This window comes from Geotrypetes seraphini, chromosome 13 (genome assembly GCF_902459505.1).
Source record: "Geotrypetes seraphini chromosome 13, aGeoSer1.1, whole genome shotgun sequence".
NCBI classification, from domain to species: Eukaryota; Metazoa; Chordata; class Amphibia; order Gymnophiona; family Dermophiidae; genus Geotrypetes; species Geotrypetes seraphini.
This window is the reverse complement of record NC_047096.1, coordinates 13,570,586-13,594,816: the sequence shown is the minus strand read 5'-3', so window position 1 is coordinate 13,594,816 and position 24,231 is coordinate 13,570,586. Positions and strand designations below refer to the sequence as shown.

At 40.5% G+C, this 24,231-nt stretch overlaps 1 protein-coding gene across 5 annotated transcripts in view; it reads left to right on the top strand.

Annotated features, from left to right (window-relative positions):
- ZNF76 (zinc finger protein 76) overlaps window positions 1-24,231 on the top strand; it is a 37,598-nt gene that overhangs the window by 12,058 nt on the left and 1,309 nt on the right. For 4 of the 5 annotated variants that reach the window (XM_033919033.1, XM_033919034.1, XM_033919037.1 and 1 more), the window contains exons 5-13: window positions 390-586; window positions 1,471-1,554; window positions 5,330-5,405; window positions 5,691-5,816; window positions 8,617-8,796; window positions 9,246-9,479; window positions 16,034-16,167; window positions 18,496-18,657; window positions 18,743-18,859. In XM_033919033.1, coding sequence (XP_033774924.1) covers window positions 390-586; window positions 1,471-1,554; window positions 5,330-5,405; window positions 5,691-5,816; window positions 8,617-8,796; window positions 9,246-9,479; window positions 16,034-16,167; window positions 18,496-18,657; window positions 18,743-18,859 — 1,310 coding nt within the window. Of the gene's footprint in view, window positions 1-343; window positions 587-1,470; window positions 1,555-5,329; window positions 5,406-5,690; window positions 5,817-8,616; window positions 8,797-9,245; window positions 9,480-16,033; window positions 16,168-18,495; window positions 18,658-18,742; window positions 18,860-24,231 lie in introns of all 5 variants that reach the window. The other variant, XM_033919038.1, reaches the window with a different exon arrangement.

The following is a 24,231-nucleotide window of genomic DNA, read 5'->3' as shown; positions in this document are numbered from 1 at the left end:
TCCCAGCAGGGATTATGTTCTGAGTTGTTAAATGCTAATGACTGTGATGAGTAATAAAAACAAATAATTTTGGACTGTGCACCCATATTATGCCTTATTCCATAGGCTTGGCCATTCAGAGACTCATTAAGCTTTCTAGGAATCCTGATGGCCTTAGTTGAGCTTACCTGGTTCATTTCACTTTCTTGTATTAAGTGTTTTAAAGCAAAGTGCATAGTTGATTATTGCTGAAGACACTTTTCTGTCTCCTGAGCTGCATATTCAACATATCAGGTTTAGCCAGTCTTTAAATGTTCACTAGACGTTGCCTTTTCAGTTCTGTTGATGGTCTGCTGTTATCTAGGAGTGGGAACACTATGGCAGTGTTTGATTCTCTGTACCCTCCAAAGGCTTTGACCCCAGTGACCTGGAAGCGGTTCAGCTGGAGGATGGCACCACTGTATACATACACCACCCTGCCTCTATGCCTACAAGCAGCACTGTTCTAGCTGTACAACCAGCCAGCCAGCTAGAAAAGATGGCAGAGGAGGAAGAAGATGGCAATGTTGAAAAGACTGTTAATGCCCTGGAGCAGTATGCCAGTAAGGTGGGCTATAATCTCAATTTTCTATCCCTGGCCACTGCACCTATCAGTGTCCCCTATACACAGAAGGGGTTTCATTTGCAGGCTTTATTAAAATAATAGTCCTTCTGTTAAAATGTCTTACATTACCAGGTTTTTAACTTGTAACTGTTACTTGGACAGGAACATACACCTGAACATGTAGCTTACATTGAGCTTTGGGTTTAAAGTCACAAGTGATTTAAATCCAAATCCATTTTCCATTCCACCCTGGAGTTTCTTTCCTTGTCATACGTTGCTAATTGACTCCTCAATTGAATGTGCATTGTCTGTATTTTTAAGATCCTTCGTAGTACTATTTTGAAGGGGGAATTTGATGGGTATGGAAGTAAGTCATATGGGCTATGATATTTTTTTTTTTTAATTAGCAATGACTAGCCTAATACATATAAAAATGTTTTAGATAGTAAGTAAATACCAAGCACAAAGTGTGGAGTAAGATTATATAGCATAAAGAGAGGACTGGATTTAAGGAAAAGAACTATTAGATGTAGGGGATCAGGGATTTGTAGGGTACTATAGGACTAAGTTGGGAAGAGGTAATAACTTCATCCCCCCCCCCCACAAACCTTCCCAGTCATTCTGGTTGACACAGATTATGTCCTTAAGTTCTCCCCCACCCCATATGCAGGTGGCAGATTCCAGAGACATAAGTTTAGAGGTTTGTGCTATAGAGATGGACTGAATGCTCTGTCACTGAGTGGAGGGTGATGGGTTGTGGGAGCAAAGGTTGGTGGTTCATCTGAGGGTGGGTGTTGGGGAAGAAAGAGTAGGGTGGATTTGGTAACTGAATTGAGGGAGGTGTTTTAGGACAGTGTCTCAAATGTTTTCCTCATTCATTTCTCTAGGATGCTGAACAGGCTGGAGGCAAAGGCTTCCGCTGTGGCTACAAAGGTTGTGGTCGCCTATACACTACAGCTCATCACTTGAAGGTATATTAGGTCATTCACTTGCCTTTTCACCCTTTCCTAGTCACCATCATAATACTTTCCTCCAGACTCAACACTTGAAGCACAGTTCGTCAGAAAGTTAGATGTAGATATAAAATTGGGGTTAGAGACCATGCAATCCTAAAGAGTAACCAGTTAATCTGTCTTTCTAATGCCTGAGACCTCATCTTTGCCAAGAACTAATCTTGGACCTACCTTCTCCTATACTTGGAGCAGCTTATTCTGTTCTGCTGTATAAAAGATAGTACAGACAAATTTTGGAGGTGCATTTTGCAAAGTGCTTTGTTTTGACATTCAGAAAATGAATAATGTTGAGGGCCAACTCAGCGGATTGTGGAATCCTGAGCCAACTTTTATAAGAGCAAAGAAACACCCTCTCACACTGTGAAGGGTGAGTCAGTGAGGCCAGCTGTAGGTGCCTCAGCTGGCTCAGAACTTAAGCCAGCCTTGATTATATTTCATGACTTGTGGTCATACTGTGCTGAACTTGGATTGTTTGTAGGAAGGGTGAGCAATCTGAATTTGATCCCTAATCCAAATAAGCCACCTTCCCCAAAAAGTTTCCATATTGCCTTATTTATACCTCCCACACTTACCAATTAAAAGGTCATAAACTATTCTATGTGGAGGGAATCATATGACAATAAATTCAATACCCATATGAAAAATAATTCATTTAAGACTAGCTCATATATCATTTACTGCAATGGTGAAAAACAATCATCCAAAAATTATTTTCCTAATTTTTTTTAAGGACCATTTAGATGTGGATAATGAGTGAGGTGAAGGAAGCTTTTGGAGCTAAAAGAGAATCCTTCAGAAAGTGGAAGAACATTCGACTGAAAATAATTGTAAATAACACAAGGAATGTTGAGTCAAATGCAAGGCGCTAATAAGGAAGGCAAAGATAGACCTTGAAAAGAAGATTGTGCTGGAAGCAAAAACATACATTAAAAATATTTTTAGGTATATTTAAAAGGAAGGGTATAAAAGGGGCTCTCAGGGAAGACAAGTCCATAGTGGAGAAATTAAATTAATTTTTTGCCTCCATCTTCACCAGGGAAGATGGTTGGAGAGCTACTGGTGCCAGAAGTGTTATTCAATTCTGATGAATCGGAGAAACTCAGATCTCTGTAACACTGAATTGATGGGTCAGTTTGACAAATTGAACAATAGCAAATCGCCTGGACTGGATGGTATGCATCCCAGAGTGCTGATAGAATTAAAAAAATGAACTTGCAGGGCTATTAATAATTTGTAATTTTTCTTTAAAATCCAGCATAGTACCGGAAGACTGAAGGGTGACCAATGTGACACCAATTTTTAAAAAGGGTTCCAGAGGTGATCTGAGAAATTAGACTGGTGAGTCTGATGTCAGTTCCAGGCAAAATGGTAGAGACTATTATAAAGAACAAAATGACAGAATATAAAAATAAGCATGGATTAATGAGAGAAAGCCAACATGGTTTTAGTCAAGAGAAATCTTTGCTTTTTAAAATATTTATCAATGATCTAGAGATGGGAATATGTAGTGAGATAATTAAATTTGCTGATGACACAGTTGTTAAATCGCAAGAGGATTGTGAAAAATTGCAAGAGGAATTTGTGAGATTGGGCATCAAAATGGCAGATGACGTTTAATGTGAGCAAGTGTAAAGTGATGCATGTGGGAAAGAGGAACCCAAACTATAGCTATGTGATGCTGGGTTCTATGTTAGGAGGCCCAGGAAAAGGATCTAGGAACTATCAGGAAAGGAATGGAAGACAAAGATGAAAATGTTAGAATGCCCTTGTATTGCTGTATGATACGGTCGCACCTCAAATATTGTGTGCAATTCTGGGCACCATATCTCAAGATATAGCAGAATTAGAAAAGGTACAGAGTAGGGTGACAAAAATGATAAAAGGGATGGGACAACTTCCCTATGAGGAAAGAGTAAAATGGCTAGAGCTCTTCAGTTTGGAGAAGAGACGGCTCAGGGGTGATATGATACAGGTCTATAAAATAGTGGAGTGGAAAGGATAGAGGTGAATCGGTTGTTCACTCTCCAAAAATACTAGGACTACTAAGTAGTAGATTTAAAACAAACCGGAGAAATATTTCTTCACACAACGTATAATTAAACTCTGGAATTCCTTGCCGGAGAATGTGGTAAAATCAGCGGGGTTTAAAAAAGGTTTGGATAATTTCCTAAAAGGGAAGTCCATAGGCCATTGAGATGGCTTGGGGAAATTTACTACTTATTCCTAGAGTAAGCAGCATAAAGTCTGTTTTACTACTTAGGATCTAGCTAGGTAGTTGAGGATTAGCCATTGTTGGAAACAGTATACTAGACTTGATAGACCTTTGATCTACTCCAGTATGGCAGTTCTTATGTTCTTAATAAATTTTAACATTAGCAATCATGGCCAACTCTCCTAGCATTGGTCCACTTTTTCCAAGTTTCAATAAATGTACTTCATACATCAAAGAAGGAGCCAAGCCTCAAACTACAATAGAACATACAACGAAGAGAGGCAATGGAGATGTCAAAATCAACTGATGGTCACGTGTCCTTTAATGAAATTAAAACATCTAAAAAGAATATATTAAATAAAGTCCCGGCTAGGATCCAAGTTTCGGCGCCTTCCTCAGGGGACAATAATGAACTTGTAACGTACTGCAATCAGTGCGTGTGATCAAGTTTTGATAGGGATATGGAGTGGGTGGGGGTGGTGTAGGTGTTAAAAAAAAAAAATTTGAAGAAATAATTATAGTAATTGAAGGATGAAAATGATATTGAAAGGTGGAGCATGTTTATGTTTATTAAAAACTTTATATACCTCTTAACAGCCTAAAAGTATCCAAGCAGTTCACAATGCGTAAATCGCATTCATCAAGAAAAGAACTCCATTAAAAATAGAAAAGGAAAGATTAAGCATATCTTTAAATCAAAAAATATATAACCTGGATAAATTTGTTAAGAATATGATCGATTCATCTTGTGGGTTGTGTGGGTTTTAGATTTGTTTGGGGGGGAGTTTGTTTGTTTGGAGGAGGAGTTGGTTTTTGGGAGGGGTAGGGTTATAGAATTTTTTTTAAAAAACATAAAAAAAAATAATTAGCCAGATAGACTTGCTTATGCCTGGAAATGAGATCAGTAGGAGATAGGATGCTGGGGTCGATGAAGCTTGTTCTGACTCAGCATGGATTTTTATGTCACAGTGTATAATAATAATAATAACAGCTTATATACCGCAATATCGTGAAGTTCTATGCGGTTTACAAAATTAAACAAAGGTACAAATTGATTGACTTTAAGAGGGGAGGAAGAAAGGGTTAATAGGACAGGAAATCCATTTTTGAGGAAAGAGTGATCAATAGAACAAGTTAATCGCTATAGAGGGGAGAGAGAAGAGAGGATCAGTTGTCTAGATACTTTAGGAACAGGTGTGTTTTCAGACGTTTCCTAAATTCCTCATAAGTAGTGGGCGAAAGCAATTGTTCTAGGTCTTTACCCCATGATGCTGCAGTGTATGTGCTTGTAATTAGGATAAACAGAACACTCCTAGGGTTATATGTGAGATTAAACATGTACAATGCTAGTTTACCCTCAATTGGACCACGCACAAAAACAGCAAGTGTATCACTAAAGGCTAGGAAGAATTAGAGTTGAGTGTCCTTGTGAAATCAAATTGTTTTTGTGAAAACGGTGCAAAAAAGTGTCAGTTTCTGGTCCCAATAGAATGGTGTGGTAATTCAGTTGCTTTGTTTCAGGTGCATGAACGAGCTCATACAGGAGATCGGCCATACAGGTGTGACTCTGCAGGCTGCGGAAAAGCCTTCTCTACAGGTATAAGAGGGGGAGGCATGCAGTAGACATAATGTGAAAAGGGCATCTTGTCTTGCAGTTGATCAGGGTGCATGTGAAAGTTGAAAATGTCCTGGTTTTTTCCAGCCTAGTGCTTTGAAGATGGGCTCTAGAGAACTGGTTGCCTTTGTTCTTTCTGCCAAGGTATACATCCCTTCCAATGATGGCCCGAATTCCTCCTCTTCCTGGGTGTGTTACAGTGGTCATCATTGTGACCATGCTATTTGCGTTAATAACTGGCTGAGGCACTGTCTTTATTCCTTTCAGGGTATGCCTTGAAGAGTCATGTAAGAACGCACACAGGAGAAAAACCCTACAAATGTCCTGAAGACATGTGCCATAAAGCATTCAAGACATCGGGGGACTTGCAAAAACATGTCCGAACTCACACAGGTGAAGATCTGAGGAGGGAGAGAGCAAATCTCTCCTCCCCCCCCTCCCAAAAAATAAAAAAATTGCTGAGAACCACTACAAAGAAAATATGATAGGAAGGAAAAAGAAAAATACATAAATGGCCACCCTTATCTTTTCATCCTAAGACTCAAGATGCTGACAGTGCAGAATATTCAGAAATTGACACATACACCCCATGCAGTAGAAGGCCATGGTGAACTTGCTCATGAACCTCCTGCAGCAGGAGAAAAGTCACAAAAATTAATCAAGACATTAAGAGGGTCATGTGCTGGTAACTGGTTTAAGAGTGATGTTAATTATTGTCATAGTATATGTATTTAGAGCATAGCTACAGGTGGGCAGGGGCTCACCTAGTTTGAGTTCAGGCCTACCCAGCAATGATGCATATCCCCAGTGTAGTTCAGTGTTTCTCAATTCAGTACTGGAGTATCCCCTTGCCAGTCAGGTTTTCAGGCTATCCAGAATGAATATGCATGAAAGATTTGCATGTAATGGTGGTAGTGTATGCAAATCAAGTTTATGCATATTCATTGTGGATAGCCTGAAAACCTGACTGGCAAGGGGGTACTCCAGGACCGACTTGAGAAACACTGGTGTAGTTGATGGGGGATCCCCAAGCCCTGCCAGCTGAAGATGTGAATCTTGGGGAAGTTGGCAGCACACTTCCCATCTGCCAGTGCCTGGATCTCCCATGCATGCTTATGCATAGGGGATGCAAGCATCTTCAAATGGAAGCACACTGATGACTTCCCCAGTGTTTACAGGGACTGAGGATGTTTTGGTGGAGGACATTTTTAGCTGGCAAGGCTTGGGGATACCCACAAGCCAAGATATTTTTAGCACTAGGTGTTGGGATGTGAGGAAATGTTTGGGCTCACCCAGATTTTCACCTCTGGCTATGCTACTGATTTAGACGCTGTCCTCACAAAAAGGAGGATCTGAATCCCTGTATAGGTAAAAGGTTAACTTGTTGGAGAGAAGTGTCTTAAGCCAATATGGTGAGCAGAGATCTCTGTTCATATAGACGAGTCAACAGAGGAGAGCAAAGTCCCAAACATAAAGCCATAGAAAGGTCATCAATTAAGAATTTGTGTTTACTTTCATATTTCTGTGACTAGTATTTGTAAACCCCTCTGACTGCCCGCTAGAAGGGCAATATATCAAAAGACCAAATTAATAATCTTGTGCAGAGGGAAAAGACTGTCTTGCTCCTCAGTCTCCAGTTCTCTCAATTTGTGCAAGACTTTTCCCAATTTCTATAGGTAGCATCAAGCCTATATTTTGCACCAGGGTATGTACTGGGTCCTCCCAGACTGGTTGAGGTTGGAATTGAGACTCATGTTCCTTTTACGTTTAGGTCATGTTCTTAGTATTAAATTGCCTAGATTGTATAAAGATAATAGAATATTTATGGATACATGGAAAACTTTGCGATATGTTAGTAAATTAACGTCTATTCCAATCTATAAATCGACAAATCAAACTATATGGTTAAACTCCAAGATTCAAATTGGTGGATTTAAGGTCATCTGGATGCATTGGATGATAGCAGGTATACGGATTTTGAGTGATGTTATTGTAAATGGTAAACTGCTTGACTTTTCACAGTTGCAACATAAATATGGTCTTAATAAATCACAAAGTTTTAGATGGTTGCAGCTGAAGCAGGCTATTCAGGAGGGGTTCCCTGAATGGAAAAATCTTAATAATCAATATAGTCTGGAGTTCTTATGCTTTCAGGTGGACTTCTTGGGACACCAAGCTGCACAGTGGTATAAATTGATTAATGAATTTGTAAATAAAAAAACAAAAAATTGAATTAGGGATATTTGGAGCATTGAGATCAAGCAGCAAATTACTGCGTCTCAATGGCCACGAATTTGGTCTTGGAGAATGAAATGTAAGGTGTCCGCATCTATGAGACAAACTTGGTTTTTCCTTTTACATAGAGCATTTTGGACCCCAGTTAGATTACAAAAGTTGGATAGCTCTAAGTCTAATAGATGCTGGCATTGTAATCTGGAAGCAGGGACTTTAGATCACTTAATATTCTTTTGTCCCTGTATCATGGCCTTTTGGAAATCAATTTGGTCTCAAATTAATTGTTTCCTAGAAAACCATGTAGCATTATCGTATGATACAATTCTGTTCGGCATGACAATGAGAACAAGGAGTCAGATTTCGTCAAGTAACAGTAAACTTTTATTGATTATGACAGGAGTCGCCATACAACATATCACCAATAATTGGAAAAATTGCAGTAGACTTAATTATACCTTCTGGTGGAATTCGTTATGCCACATTTACAAAATGGAAAGAACAATTGCCATACAAAAAAGGAATTATGATAATTTTTAAAAGATTTTGGGGCCATTGATAAGTTATTGCAATGATTAGACACCATTTTCCACTGAAAGTACATTTATACATAAGGGGGGAGGGGGGATGGTTTAAAGTTTTATTAAAGAATCAGTCAATAGATAAGAAAATAATATAAGTAATTAAAAAATAAAACATTTGAAGGAAGGATGGATGGGGGAATAAATTTATGTATTTATGATGATGATATAAAGAATGTCAAGTGATGTATGCAAGTTTTAACTGATATATTATTGTATACTTGATGTAAGATGTAAAAATGAATAAAGAATTGGAAAAAAAAATTTGTGCAAGACTTGGAAAGTATAGTACTGATCAAGTAGTCTTCGCTGACTGAATGAAGATTTCCTTCCTTCTTTCCTTTGTAATCTAAATTATTACTTGGTGCTTTGTTGTAAAGGAGAACGACCTTTCAGGTGCCCCTTTGAAGGCTGCGGTCGCTCATTCACCACATCCAACATCCGGAAGGTGCATATGCGAACACACACAGGGGAGCGACCATATACGTGCCCGGAACAGGGGTGTGCCCGGAAATTTGCTAGTGCCACTAACTTCAAGAACCATATGCGAATCCACACTGGTGAGTCTGGGGATTGAGGAGTGATGTTTGATGATGGCATCTTGCAAATATATAGAAGCCTCCACTTCTCTTCCAATAGTGCACAATGGCATTAAGGTGGAAAAGGCCAATTCAGCAAGAGTCGAGCAGCATAATTGGAGCACTACAAAGGAAAGGGGGATGTTTGGCCAGAGAAATCTAGCAAAGGGGAGTATGCTGCATTGGCCAGGGAGGTAGAAACTAATTTGCAGAGGAGCAGAAATTCTAGGAGTGATTTCCACTTCTGCATCTTTCAAGCATAGTCCTTTTTTTCTAGTAGAAGTTTAAAATAATGGAGCGTACAATGTATTCCGAGTTATGGATGTTGCTAAAGCCCTTCTAAGTGCCTTCCTACCACCTTTCTGGGGGCATTATTTTATTTGATTGATTGTGAACACTCTTCGTTATTTCTCCTAACTCTTCTCTTTCAGGAGAGAAGCCGTATATGTGTACAGTGCCAGGCTGTGGCAAGCGATTCACAGAGTATTCCAGTCTATATAAGCACCATGTGGTTCACACGCACTGTAGACCCTACACCTGTAGCCTCTGTGGCAAAATGTACCGGCAGACATCCACGCTTGCCTTGCACAAGCGCAGTGGGCATGGTGATCTAGAGGCCACGGAAGAAAGCGAGCAGGCCCTGTATGAGCAACAGCAGATGACAGGTATCTGAGGGTGCCAGGACAGCACACCCTAGTAGAGGTGCTGAGGTATGCTGGTGCTGAGGTATGCTTGTCTTTGCGTTGGATGCTGAGAGATCTCAGGACAGTGTGTATGTAGAGGGAAGAGGGTGCCTTTGGGTGGTCTTGAATATCTTTCCAGACAAGTCCATTTTTGGACGTCTAAACAGTCATATTGGTTCAGTAACTTTTTACAAGATCATAGGGCTAGATTCACTAAGCAAACCGATCATGTACTGATCGGTTTGCGATCCCTTTACGACCAGATTTCCTTCCTGCACTATCCACTAATGCCTGTAGCTATCCGATCCCGATCGTCCCATGCAAATTAGTAAAACCCCATGCAAATTAGCCAAGCAATTGATTGACTAACAATTGCTTGGCTATTTTGAGTCGGGTTTTACTATTGGCAAACCCGACTGCTGCAAGCATGGCCGCCCCCCCCAACTGGAGAAAAAAGCAGGAGGGATGCCAATTCCCTCCTGCCATCAGTGTTTGAAAAAAAAAAAAAAATGCTGCAGGCATGCAGCAGGGCCCTCCCCCTCCCCTCACCGACCGGCTCGGTCCATCCCCGCAGTAAAAAGTTGTGAGCAGGAGGGGTGCTCAGTCCCTCCTGCTCCTAGGCCTCTCACCCCCTGGCCCACCCCTGGTCAGCCCAGACGGTCAGGCCCGGCCCACCCAGCCACCCCGGTACCTTTAAAATAGTTGGGAATAGGAGGGGTGCCAGGTCCCTCCTGCTTCAATCCTTTGAGGCAGGCTCCCATCTTCGGGAACAGGAGGGGTGCCCGGACCCTCCTGCTCCTACGCCACTCAAAATCTTTGGGAGCAGGAAGAAAGTCCTCCTGCTCCTGCTCTCCAGCCAGCCACCGCCCCAATAGCATCCTTAGGCCCCGCCCCGGCGCATCATCTAATGCACAAGGAGAGGCCTAAGGCACTGATTGGCTGAGGCACCTCAGGTTCTCCCTTTGGAGGGGCCGGGGCACCTCAGCTAATCAGGGACTTCCTTAGGGAGGAGTCTAGGGAAGTCCCTGATTGGCCAAAACAATGTGGTAATTAGCTAACACCCTGACGTTAAAGCCTCATTAATTAGTTAGCCATTAGTGCCTCCTCTGTAGAAAGTGGTAAGTGCTCCGCCACATTAATGTTAACATTTAGCATAGAACCATATATTCAACAAATGGAAAAAGCCCTTTTTGACAGCTGCATTAAAAATGGACTTAGTGCAGCTTAGTAATAGAGCCTCAGTCGGTGGCATAGCAAGGGTGAGAGGTGCCCAGGGCAGTGGTGCCCCTCCCCTTCCCTCTTCCCCGCCCACCCCCCGCCACACATGCACACCTCTTTCCTACCCCGTACCTCGTTTAACTTCCCCCAGCATTGCTGCCCGCATCTGTGTCGGCTCTCCCTCTGACATCACTTCCTGGATGCGGGACTCGGAAGTGACATCAGAGGAGGAGCCAATGCTGGCGTGAGCAGCAGGTTAGAGCTGTTGCTGGCACCAACGAAGAGATAGAGGTACAGTGAGGGGGGGAGTGGGAAGGACTGAGGGGGTGGAGAGGAGGGAGGGTGCTGGTCCCCAAGGTGGACCACCTCCCCACCTTACTACACCACTGCTCATAGTAAATAATGACAGAAAAAAGATTATCTGGCCTAGTTATTTCTGCTCCCTTCAATAATAACTGCCTGCATTAGACCCTTCTGAAAGATTTCTCCTCATCTGAAATATTCTGTATCTTCAACCAGCTTGGATAAAAGGTTGTACGTGATCCCCACTTAGGGCTAGATTCACTAAGCAAACCAATCATGTATTGATCGATTTGCTTACTGAAGCTGTCCTAATGGGAGAAATAGGGAGTGGTAGCAGAATAAAGACAAAATAGGAAAACAATATAATCAAATAAAATGGAAAAAATAACAACTAGCAAAATAGAAAAAGTATAACGAAATTAAAGGGCATGCTAAGAAAAAATAGTGAAAACAGAATGCAAATATATTTAAAAAAAAAGAAACAACAAAGTTGGATGAGATGAAGTATTTCCCCTGGCTCTTAAAATAAAGGTGAGTATGTTGTATTTTTTAGGAACTTTAATGTAATTTTTTTTGAAGACTTATAGCACAACATTAGCTCCCTTTTGCTCTGACACCCATTCAGTTCCTATGGGCATTGGAGCATTTACCATGCTGGCCTGTGCTCTCGGGCTTATCAAGGGGCACTGACCGACTTAGCACGTGCTAAAATGACCGTAGGAATATAATGGACGTCTTAGCATTTATTGCACACTAAATCGCTTAATGCCCCTTGATGAATTATCCCTTTATTTTCCATTATGATATCAATAATTTTACAGATGCTGGTCTCCCCACTAATAGAAAATAGAATAAAAATCACTGTATTAGCAGATAATTTTCCAATTAAAGCCCCCTTTTAACAAGCCAAGTTAGAGTTTTTTTAATCGCTGGCCACTGCGGTAAAAGCTCCGACACTCATAGGAATTCTATGAGCATCAGCTTTTTACTGCAGCAGCTGGTGATGATAAACACTAACGTGGCTGGATAGAAGGGGGCCTAAGAGAAAAAGTAGGTCGAGTTGGTTGGTTTTTATTGTTGGTTTTTTTTGTTATTTTTTTTTTTTTTAATCAAGTTCTTTTTATTTAAATGTGATAAAGATTTGCTATACTACCTTTCATGCCAGGTATAACAGAGCAGACTAAAGTACAGTACTCCCCCGATATTTGTGGGGGTTCCGTTCTAGGAGCCCCCACGAATGTTGAAAAACCTCGAATACAGTTTTTAGGTAGGGGAGACTGGAGAGGCAGGAGAGGGCAGCCAGAGCGCCGGCGAGTGAAGGAAATCACTTGCAGTATGCTCCGACCGCCTCTTCCTGTGCTTTGATACACAGCTCCTGATTGGTGAGGCCCGACTTTAGTACAGGAAGAGGTGGTCAGAGCATACCGCGAGTGATTTCAAGTTTTATTAACGTTTGATGAATCGCTTATATAAATTTTCTAAGCGATGTACAATTTAAAAGCCACTAGATAGTGGTCTCACATACAATTGGACAAATCAATCACAAAACAAACTACATGGATCAGTTAACATTTTAGCAATCAAATTAGAGACAAACGTGAATGAAGAGGAAAGGAGGGAAAAGTTACAATTTCATTTTCTGTTGGAATTTACATAAAAGGGAAAATACAATAGGGAGGGAAGGGGATTAATGAGTTTGTTAATCGTAGCAAAATGTAAAGGGTCCAAGATATGCCATATTACACATCAAAAGCGTCTTGAAACAAAAAGATAAAAGATCTTTTTCATTTCTAATATAGCTTGGCAGAGAATTCCACAATTTAGGGGCCATAACGGAAAATATATCATTTCTTCTTGTGCCGATGATTTTCAAGGAGGGAATTGTTAGTAGGTTTGAAGAAGATGATCGTAGAGAGCGTGGGGCATTGTATGGGATAATCATTCTTGACATAAATTGTGGTTCGTTGAAGATTAGTATTTTAAATACTAAAAATAGAATTTTAAAGTTAATTCGATGGGAGATGGGAAGCCAATGTGATTTAATCATTAGTGGTGTGACATGATCATACTTTTTCGCTTTGTGAATTAGTTTTATTGCCGTATTCTGGACCCCAACGCGCCTGCAAAAAATAGATAGTACTAGATCTAATAGATGCTGGCATTGTAAATTGGAAATAGGGACGTTAGATCATTTAATCTTTTTCTGTCCCTATGTAAACGCATTTTGGAATTCAATTTGGCCCCAAATTAATAAGTTACTAGAGAATCATGTAGGACTCTCATATGACACCATATTATTTGGTACTGCAATGAGAACTAAGAGTCCGATTTCAGCAAATAATAATAAGCTATTACTAATACTAACAGGAGTCGCCATGCAACAAATTACTCAAAATTGGAAAGATTATACCAAATTAAATTATACATTCTGGTGGAATTCTGTCTGTCATATTTATAAAATGGAAAAAATAATAGCGTTACAACAGGGAAATCTTCTTAATTTCAAGAAAATTTGGCAACCATTGACAAATTATTCTAATGATTAGTTTCTTAGCACAATGATAAAATTATATATGAATGGGGTGGGATTTGATTAATTAATGGAAATATATTATATAAAAAGGGAGAGGGAATTATATTTTATATGTTATTGTATAATCTTTATCATATTATATTTTAAATACTATGAATTATTAATGATAATATTTTGGATATGTAATAATTAATATATATTGTATGATTCAAATATTGTAAGAATGGAAAATTTATAAATAAAAAATTTAAAAAAAAAAAAAAAAAGTTTTATTGCCGTATTTTGAATTATCTGAAGTCGTCTTTTTTCTTTCTGAGTTATATTAATTAAAAATTTCCTTCACTCGCCGGCGCTCCGGCTGCCCTCTCCTACCTCCCCTGCCTAAAAACCATATTCGCAGACCATGAATTCGCGGGGGAGCACTGTACAGTCAAACAGAAAGGAACTCCAATAATCGATAGGACAGAAGGGGTCACTACCTTCACAGTCCAAAACTCGCCAAACACTTGGATAAAAAAGTGGGTTTTCAAGGTAGCTTTAAACTATGTGAGGGTTCTAGCTAAAGGAACAACAGGGAACACATTCAGAGCATTGCTGCCAAGTAAAGAAAGGCACTAAGAACCTGTTTTACAAAGCCGCGCAGTAAGGGCCCCGAAGCCCATAGAGATTTAAAGGGCTTTGGGGCTGTTGCCGTATGGCAGCTGCTAGTGCAGCTTTGTAAAACAGGAAGTATATCTGGTGAAATTATGAGCCAGCAGTCCTGAGAGGAGCAAAGCAGATGGCATTGGCTGTAGTAGGAAATTGAATAGGAAGCCAGTGATGCTGAAAAATAGAGGGTAATACGAGGGTCATTTCATAAATATTGTACACTATTTTTTTTAATTTACATGTTTTATTTTTTTTCAAGTATTTCTTTACAGTCCTTCAATATAGTCTCCCTGCTTTGCAATAACCAAGTCCCAACGTCCGGGAAGCTTCATTACTCCATCCAAGACACCGTTTTTGTTCAGTTGCCGAATGGCTCGGGTAACAGCAGAAGAAAGCTCTTCCAGAGATGCAAAACGATGTCCACGCATAGGCTGTTTCTACTTTGGAAAAAGGTCGAAGTCTGGTGGACTCATGTCTGGACTGTAGGGAGCATGAGGTAACACCTCCCAGCGTATTTGCGTAGTTTTTCAATGAGGAGTGGAGAACTCCATCTTCCCCAAGACCAAAAAAATTTCGACAAGCTCAATCAAAAGTCAAACAAGAAGATGATTTTTGCTTATGATCATGAAGGCATCATCATCACAGACAAAATTCCATGTGGAAGAAGTGTCACAGTAGTGTATTATCGGGAATTTTTTTGCAAAAAATACGCAAAAATATGCACAAAACTTGACCTCAGTTGCTCTTGGCTGGGCCACTCATTCTTCACGACAAAGTTCGCCCGCACATAGGGAATGTCGTCATTGAAAAACTATGCGAATACGGCTGGGAAGGTGTTACCTCATGCTCCCTACAATCCAGACATGAGTCCACCAGACTTCGACCTTTTCCAAAGTTGAAACAACCTATGCATGGACATTGTTTTGCATCTCTGGAAGAGCTTTCTTCCACCAGTGCCCGAGCTATTCGGCAACTGAACAAAAACGGTGTCTTGGATGGAATAATGAAGCTTCCCAGATGTTGGGACTCGGTCATTGCAAAGCAGGGAGACTATATTGAAGGACTGTAAAGAAATACAGTACTTGAAAAAATAAAAACATGTAAATTTAAAAAAAATTTAGTGTGCATTATTTATGGAATGACCCTCGCATGATCAAATTTTCATGCATGACACAAATCTGAATTACAGTATTTTGTACAAATGGAAGACTTTGAATCAGTCACTAAAACATATTGGCCCATATTCTATAAAAGGTAGTGGGATTTTAGGCACCAATAGCTTAGTGTATAACGTTTTAAACTAATTTTCAAGGTGCCTGCTGGAATTGCACCTCCGTAGATGCTTTATGGCGCCTAACGCCAGAAGTAGCGTTAGGCATCATTAAGCTCCTACAGAGGCGTAATTCACGTCAAAGGTAAGTCCTGGAAATGTAGGCCTTGAAAAGCCTGGCCTACATTTCCAGCATCTACCTTTGCCAGAGGCACGATCTCTAAATGGCACCATCGCGTGATTGAAATGTGATTGCCAGCTGCTTTTAAGACGGGCACCGTTTAGAGAATCTGGGCCCCACTGTTCCTTGCTGTAGTTTAATCTACATGTTTTAATATTTTAGAAATGTTTCTGTCCCCGCTCCAGGGTTTATCTACTCTCATCCTCTGTTGCATAATTGCCCACAGAGAGCGTATTGAAACGATCCCCTGCAGTTGACAGGCTATGAGCTTTAATTGAAACTTTTTATACCAAAACATGCACACTGCAGTTCACACATCCTTCTCTTAGAGTCGACCCTCAGATGTGACCATTATCTTCCCTTTTTTGCATTTTTTCTTGCAGCTGATGTGGCGTTATCTCCAACCAGGAATCAACAGTACCTTGCGTTTTTGCTAAAGGAGGAAGAGGATGCAATGGTGAATCAGGGTAGCGTGGCACAGCAGGTGGCACTCATTTCCCAGGATGGAGCTCAACAGGTACAAGAGCTGGCCTCGCAGTCTGGTTTGAGTGATGATTCTTTGCCATAAAGGAAAAATTCTTGCCACATGGCACTTCTGTAAATGTAACAAGGTTGCCTTATTTGTAAGGCCACCAGATGTATATGTATGTGTGTGTGTGTGTGTATATATATATATATATATATATATATATATATATATATATATATATATATATATATATCTTTACAGACACATGTAACAGTCCCATATATATATATATATAGGGCAGGGGTGTCCAACCTTTTGGCTTCTCTGGGCCGCATTGGCCGAAAAAATGTTTCTGGGGCCGCACAAACACTGCAGCAAGACAGAGGGGGTAGCCGGCAAGACGGTAAAAACCCGGGGGCAACAGAGGAAAACACTGCATCACCCTCGACCGTGGCCACACAAAATACTTCACAGGGCCACAGGTTGGACACCCCTGATATAGGGTTTAACAGACACATGTAACAGTCCCTGTTTCTTGAAGCTTATAATGGGCAAAACCAATTTGAATTAAAATGAAGGGGCCAACTGCAAGGAGAGAGGCCTCTTGAGTTTCAATTTTATTAAATTTTCTGATATACTACTCAGGTTTTCAACTATGCGATTTATAATAACATCTAAAATTAGAAAGGGGCAGAGAGAGGAAAGTGCAAAAGGAGGAATTAAATTACGATATAAATAAACAAGAAAGTATTCTGTGTCAATTAGCAGTTTAACAAAGCAATTTCTTTTCCTGATTTCAAACTCAAAAGCTAATGTTAAACCAGTGGAAAAAAATGTAAACACTTTCTCTGAGGACGAGCAGGATGACGCCATCTTACTACTTTTCTATAAGCTTTTAGTAGCAATTCACCATGCATGTGTGCGCTTCCATTTTAGTTGTTGTTTTTCCGCAAAGCAGCGCAAATGTACTTTTCATTGTGTGCCACACAGCTTGCATCTTTACCCTTTCTTTCATAGTATTGCGGTATATATCCAGTGCTGTCCTGTGTGCAAGTTAGTCTTGTGTGCTACTTCCCTTTAATTCTCTTCAGCAAGGTTTTTTTGGCATGGCCCACTAAAGCCTCTTAGGTCTCAAGCACTTGTCCAGATTCAGTTTTTACCATCGAGCTGTTTGAACGCACTTCTGCTATTTTTCCTGGTATGCCCCACAAAACTCTGTTTCAAAAAGAGTAGTTGGTGCAACAGGACAGACACGCATGGGCCTGCAATGTCTGGGGCCTGATTTGGATGTCAGAGCAGATCTTAAGGGTATGAAGAATCTATTGCTATGACACATTGGGGTAATACTTGAGCTCCATAAATGTTTCTGCTTGGCATGATTGTTCAGTGGCAATGGTTAACAGTCTCTTGTGATTTCAGAGCAAAACCAAGTTGTAGGTCGGAGAGTTTCCCCGTACCCCTCCTTCACATGTATTTCTATATGGGGTTATCACCTGCTTTGGCATAAACTGAAGGGGGCAGCAGCGCTCTCTAGTGAAGGAAGAGGGATTCAAAAGCTGGAGTGGATCCCTTCTGCACAGCTCGCGAGCATAGAGATATTACCCATCCATCTAGAATGGCACACCTATCTACTAGATAAGACAAAAGACATTTACTTACCTGCAGCAGATGTTCAAGGACAGTAACATGTATATTCTCATTGCTCATCCTACTTCCCCTACTTGGAGTTGTATTCTCTAAGCTATTTCATTAACGCTGAGCTGGTGGACGGGAAGGCACATGCATGCATGGTGAATCCTTGCCAAAACCTAAAAACATGATGGGGAAGCATTCCCAAGGCAGGCTCCATCAAATGTCATCCTGCTGTCCTTGGAGAATACCTGCTACTGGTAAGTAAATTTGTTTTATCTGCAGAAATCCCAGATGGCCAGTCCAGACAATCAGTAAGGGATCTTGGGATTTTAAATTTAGAGCACAGAAAGGGGAGAGGGAAGAGATGTATATAATATGGAGAGAACACTATTAACACTAGAAAGAAGCAATAGGCAAGGGCAGAGTGTTTTGGGATTATTGTATATATCTTCATTTGGTATCAGTCTGTTGGTGCCCTTAAATCTCTTGGCATTAGCCAATCAGATTATAATTTCATGTAATGCCACAGTGTTGTGCTTTGCTCTGTTCTACTATTCATTGCCTGGCTTAAACCAATGCTTCATTTAGACATGGAATATGAGAGGAATTGAAAGAATTGTGTGTGTGTGTAGTTCATGTCTGCTGATTGTCCCTAGATTTTAATGTTACCAATAGAGCTAGCAGCCTGAACATGACACTAAGTGACACCTTGCTTTATCGAGTGACAACTCTGTTATGTTGCAGGTTAGCCTCTCGCATGAGGAATTGCATGTATTGGGCAATGCCCTCACTATGGTAACACAGCATAGTAATCCGATAGCTGGGTTCAAGCAAGAGGAGGTGCTGCAGTCACCAAGCACACACGACATCACCATGGTCAGCACGGAAGGCACAGACTTGCAACCTGTAAGTTAATCTTTCTGCTCCTTTTCTCCCATCTTGAGAAGAATTTCTGTGTTCTGTTCTAATTACTACATCTCTGACTGTTTAGGTAACAATAGTAACCTCAGGTCCTGTCATGTCAGAAGAGTCGACCCTTACGTCGGTCCACTGTCGCCAGCAGATGGCACTGTTGGCAACTACTGATGGGACTCGCATTGCCATGCAGGTAGAGAAGAATGAGGATCCTAACTCCTGTGCTTTTTTAAAAAAACCATTTTCATAGAATATACACACACTACAAAAACATCCATGAACAGAAACAAACAACCAGTCCTATAAAACAAATATTCATATCATCACTCTCTGGTACAATGCAATCTCTCCATCTGAGGACAATAACCCTTCCCAGCCCCACTACCTTGCTTTAGTTCATTTATCCAACTGATCTCTCAATTTTTTCATATGAGAAAAGGTACCTGTTGATTTTTACGCAAGGCTATAAGTCTAGACATTCTACAAATATTGAAGTTGTTCTTGGTTTTTTTTTTAAAATTCTTTATCCAGTTTTAACTCTTGCAACAAGTGTACAATATTCAATCAGAGAATTCGTACAAATCACTTGACATTCTAACAATTATTGTCAAATGCATATAAAAAAGACCCCTCCCCCACCCATCCCATTCATCAGGAATAAACTCATTAAATCACATAACATACCTCCCCATCCCCACATTAAATATAGTCCTATGTAATAAAAAGGTGTCCAAGGTGTCTAATCATTAGAATATGCAATCAATGGCCCCCCAAATCTTTAATCTGTAATATTGAAGAGTTGCATATGAGTTGGAATCGTTGTTTGCTTCTATCATGCTGCTAACAGCAGTAACAATAGTAAACAAAAGCAGTTTTGGGTGCTTGCTCAGTAATTCCACAGGTTGATCATGAACCAAGATATGGACCTTGATAGTGGCTTCTTAATAATGTTTGAAATCAAAGCAACAAACATATCCCAATAAGGCTGAACCTTTAGGGAAAATGCTTGAGTACCTGATTGTAAAACCGCTTAGATAACCTTGATAGGCGGTATATAAAATCCTAATTAAAAAAAAAAAAAACTGTCACCATATATGAAAGAAAGTTCCTGCCCACATAAATCAAAACAGTGTTGTACATATGATGTAAATGAGTAGGCATCAAATACCATGGGTCCAACATTTATATCCATTCTCCACTAAGGGCTCCTTTTACAAAGCCGTGCTAGCGGTTTAACGCGTATAATAGCGCACACTAAACTGCAGGACGCGCTAGCCGCTACCGCCTCCTCTTGAGCAGGCGGTAGTTTTTCGGCCAGCGCAGGGGGTTAGCACGTGATGAAAAGTCGCGCGCGATAACCCCGCTAGCGCGGCTTTGAAAAAGGAGCCCTAAGTGACTTAAGAACATCAAGAATAGTCTCACTGGGTCAGACCAATGGTCCATTTAGCCCAGTATCCTGTCTTCACGGTTGCTAATCCAGATCATAAACCCAAAGAATAGCAACATTCCATACAGAATCTCAAAGAATAGAAAGATTCCGGAACCCCAGAGAGTAACAAGATTCTAGAATCCCAAAGAGTAGCAACATTCCATGCTACCAATCCAGGGCAAGCAGTGGCTTCTCCATGTCTTTCTCAATAACAGACTATGGACTTTTCCTCCAGAAACTTGTCCAAACCTTTTTAAAAACCAGCTACATTAACTGCTCTTACCACATCCTCTGGCAGTGTGTTCCAGGGCTTAACTATTCTCTCAGTGAAAAAATATTTCCTTCTTTTGGTTTTAAAAGTATTTCCCTGTAACTTTGTGTTCCCTACTCTTTTGTCATTTTTGATGTGTAAAAAAAAATCGATCCACTTGTACCCGTTTTACACCACTCAGGATTTTGTAGGCTTCAGTCACATCTCCCCTCAGCCGTCTCTTTTCCAAGCTGAAGAGCCCTAGCCTCTGTAGTCTTTCCTCATTCGAGAGGCGTTCCATCCCCTTTATCGTGTCGCTCTTCTTTGAACCTTTTCTTGTTCCGCTATATCTTTTTTTGAGATAAGGCATCCAGAATTGAGTGCAATACTCAGGTTGAGGTCACACCATGGAGCTATAGATGCATTTATAACATTCTTAGTTTTGTTTACCATCCCTTTTCTAATAATTCCTAGCATTTTGTTTGTTTGGTTTTTTTTTTTGTTGTTGTTGCCGTTGCACATTGGGCAAAGGGTTTCGGCATATTGTCTACAATGACACCCAGATCTTTTTCTTGGGCGCTGATCCCCAAGGTGGACCCTAGGATCTGGGAACTATGATTTGGGTTATTCTTCCCAACGTGCATTGCTTTGCATTTGTCCACATTAAATTTCATCTGCCATTTGGACACCCAGTCTTCCAATTTCTTAAGGTCTGCATTTAAACAACTTTGAATAGTTTAGTGCCATCTACAAATTTAATCACTCGTCATTCCAGTTTTTCAGGTTGATTTAAAATTTGATAGTATCACCTATAAAACTTCTAGGCGATGTACATATTAAAATCAAAGGGTTTTTTTTTTTTGTTTTTTTTTACAGCTTAAAAATTAAACCAACTTAGACATAGACTAACTTGATACAGAAGGGGAAAAAAAATTTCCAGGTCATTTATAAATAAGTTATAGTACCAGTCCTAATACAGATCCCTGCAGCACTCCACTAATTACCCTCCACCATTGAGAAAAATGGCCATTTAACGCTACCCTCTGTCTTCTATCTGATAAGCCAATTCCTAATCCACAACCGAACATTGCCTCCTATCCCATGACTCTTCAATCTTCTCAGCTTTGTGAAAATCTTGATACACTACATCAGGGCTGCCCAAGTCTGGTTCTCGAGATATACTGGCAGGCCAGATTTTTGGAATATCCACAATGAATATGCATGAGAGAGATTTGCCTGCACTGCCTTCTTGGTATGAAAATCTCTCTCATGCATGTTCATTGTGGATATCCTGAAAACCTGGCCTGCCAGTAGATCTCGAGGACCGGACTTGGGCAGCTCTGCACTACATCAACCGGCTCACCTTTATCCATATGTTTATTTACAGCAGTGGTTCCCAAACCTGTCCTGGGGAGCCCCCAGCCAGTCAGGTTTTCAAGATATCCCTAATGAATATGCATGAGAGAGATTTGCATATAATGGAAGTGACAGGTATTTAAATCTCTCTCATGCATATTCATTAGGGATATCTTGAAAACCTGACTGGCTGGGGGTCCCCCAGGACAGGTTTGGGAACCACTGATTTACAGCTTTAAAGAAGTCAAGCAAATTGGTGAGGCAAGAACTCCCATGCCTGAGTCCATGCTAACTCTGTCCCATTAAATCATGTTTTGTCTGTGTTCCACAATTTTATTTTTGTATAATTGTTTCCCTAATTTTCCCAGCAATGAAGTCATGCTTACCGGTCTGTAATTTTCCGGATCTCCCCGGAACTCTTTTTAAAAATCAGCATAACATTGTCCAATCTTTAGGTACAACAGACAATTTTAGCAACAGGTTACAGATCAGCAAATTCATGTTTGAGTTTTCAGTACCCTGGGATGTATACCATCTGATCTAGGTGATTTATCATTCTTTAATTTGGCTTAGTACGTCTTCAGGTTCACCAAGATTTCTTTCAGTTCTTCTGCATCACCCTTGAAAACCATTTCCAGTCTTCTGTAAAGACTGAAATAAAGAATTAATTCAGTCTCTCCGCTATGGCCTTATCCTCCCTGAGTGCCCCTTTTGCTCCTTGATCATCCAAGAGTCCCACAGATTCCCTCACAGGTATTCTGTTGCCGCTACTACTTATTTCTGTAGTGCTACCAGACGCACGCAGCACTGTACATTAAACACACAAGAGACGGTCCCTGCTCAAAAGAGCTTACCATCTAATTTTGAAAGACACACTGGACAAGGATGTATCAAAAAAGGATGTATCGAAAAAAATTGTTACTATGAGTTTTTGCCTCTTTAGAAAGTTTCTCTTCGTATTCATTTTTAGTTTTTGTTGTCGCACTGATCTAACATGCCAGTACTTATGTCTCTTCTTATTTTCTTCATTTGGATCCTTTTTCCATTCTTTAAAGGATTTTTTTTTTGGCTCTAATAGCTCTCATTTTTCTTCTCTTTCCATCTTTGTTAATATGTGGAATACATCTCGTCTGAACTTCCACAATGGTATTTTTAAAAATTAAATGCTGATACCGTAGATTTCTTTAGCGAAGTCACTCCAGATATCGGCTCAAATATGACTTGCTATAGAAGTTCATAGAAGCTGCTTAAAGATTATTTTCTCCACATTTTTAAAATAAGAGTAGGAGAATTTTTTGCTGTAGGAGCTCTAGATTAAAATGTAGAGACACCCCCTGATACTACTCCCATTCAGAGCTCATTCCATAAGCGTGTCCTCCTGCTTTAACTGTGGAGGAGCCCGCTCCTGCATAAAATATAAAGCTTGCCTGTAACTAAAAAAAAAACCCCCAAAAAAAACCTTGGACCCTAACCCATATTCTAACTCCAATGCAATCAATTTATCTTCCTCCACTAATTGCCCTAGTTGAGTTAACCCTTGGGATTCCCAGACCCTTCACTTGCTATCTACCTGCCTAGCAAGACCCCCTCTGCCACTTAAGAACATAAGAAAGAGCCTCCGCTGAGACAGACCAGAGGTCCATCCTGCCCAGCGGTCCGCTCCCGCGGCGGCCCATCAGGCCTATTGCCTGAACAGTGGTCCCAGACTAATTTTGTAACTTACCTCTAATCCTGTCCCTATAACCTACCTCTACTCCTATCTGTACCCCTCAATCCCTTTGTCCTCCAGGTACCTGTCCAATCCTTCTTTGAAGCCCTGTAGCATGCTTCTGCTTATCACATCCTCCGGTAGCGTGTTCCATGTATCCACCACCCTTTGGGTGAAAAAGAACTTCCTGGCGTTTGTTTTAAACCTTTCCCCTTTTAATTTCTCTGAGTGCCCCCTTGTACTTGTGGTTCCCCATAATTTGAAAAATCTGTCCCTGTCTACTTTTTCTACACCCTTCATGATCTTGAAGGTTTCTAACATGTCCCCTCTAAGTCTCCGCTTTTCCAGGGAGAAAAGCCCCAGCCTTTTCAGTCTGTCAGTATATGAGAGGTCCTCCATACCCTTTATTAGCTTAGTTGCTCTTCTCTGGAATGGTGCCTTTTAAGAGACTAGATCTAGTTCAGATCCAAGTCTCCATAGTATACCTTAAAAAAAAAGTTGGCATTCCTTGCTGTTACGTGCAACTTGGAGATTGTTTATTGGAAGCTTTTATCCTGCTACTAATGACTGAAAATCAATTCAGAGTGGTTTGCATGAGCTTCAGTTAAAGCATTATACAATAAATGAGCTATTTATACCATCTATGTATACAGTATATACTATAATTATAGTTTCTGAGTTTACTCTTTTCATGTTTCAATTTCCTCCATGTTGCTAACCAAGGCACTTTCTTGTAAATCAAAGGGGATAATGGACCCTGTCCTCTTCGAATCCAGCCCTTGTGCTGATCTTTATACCAGGCCAGACAAGATTTAAATTGGG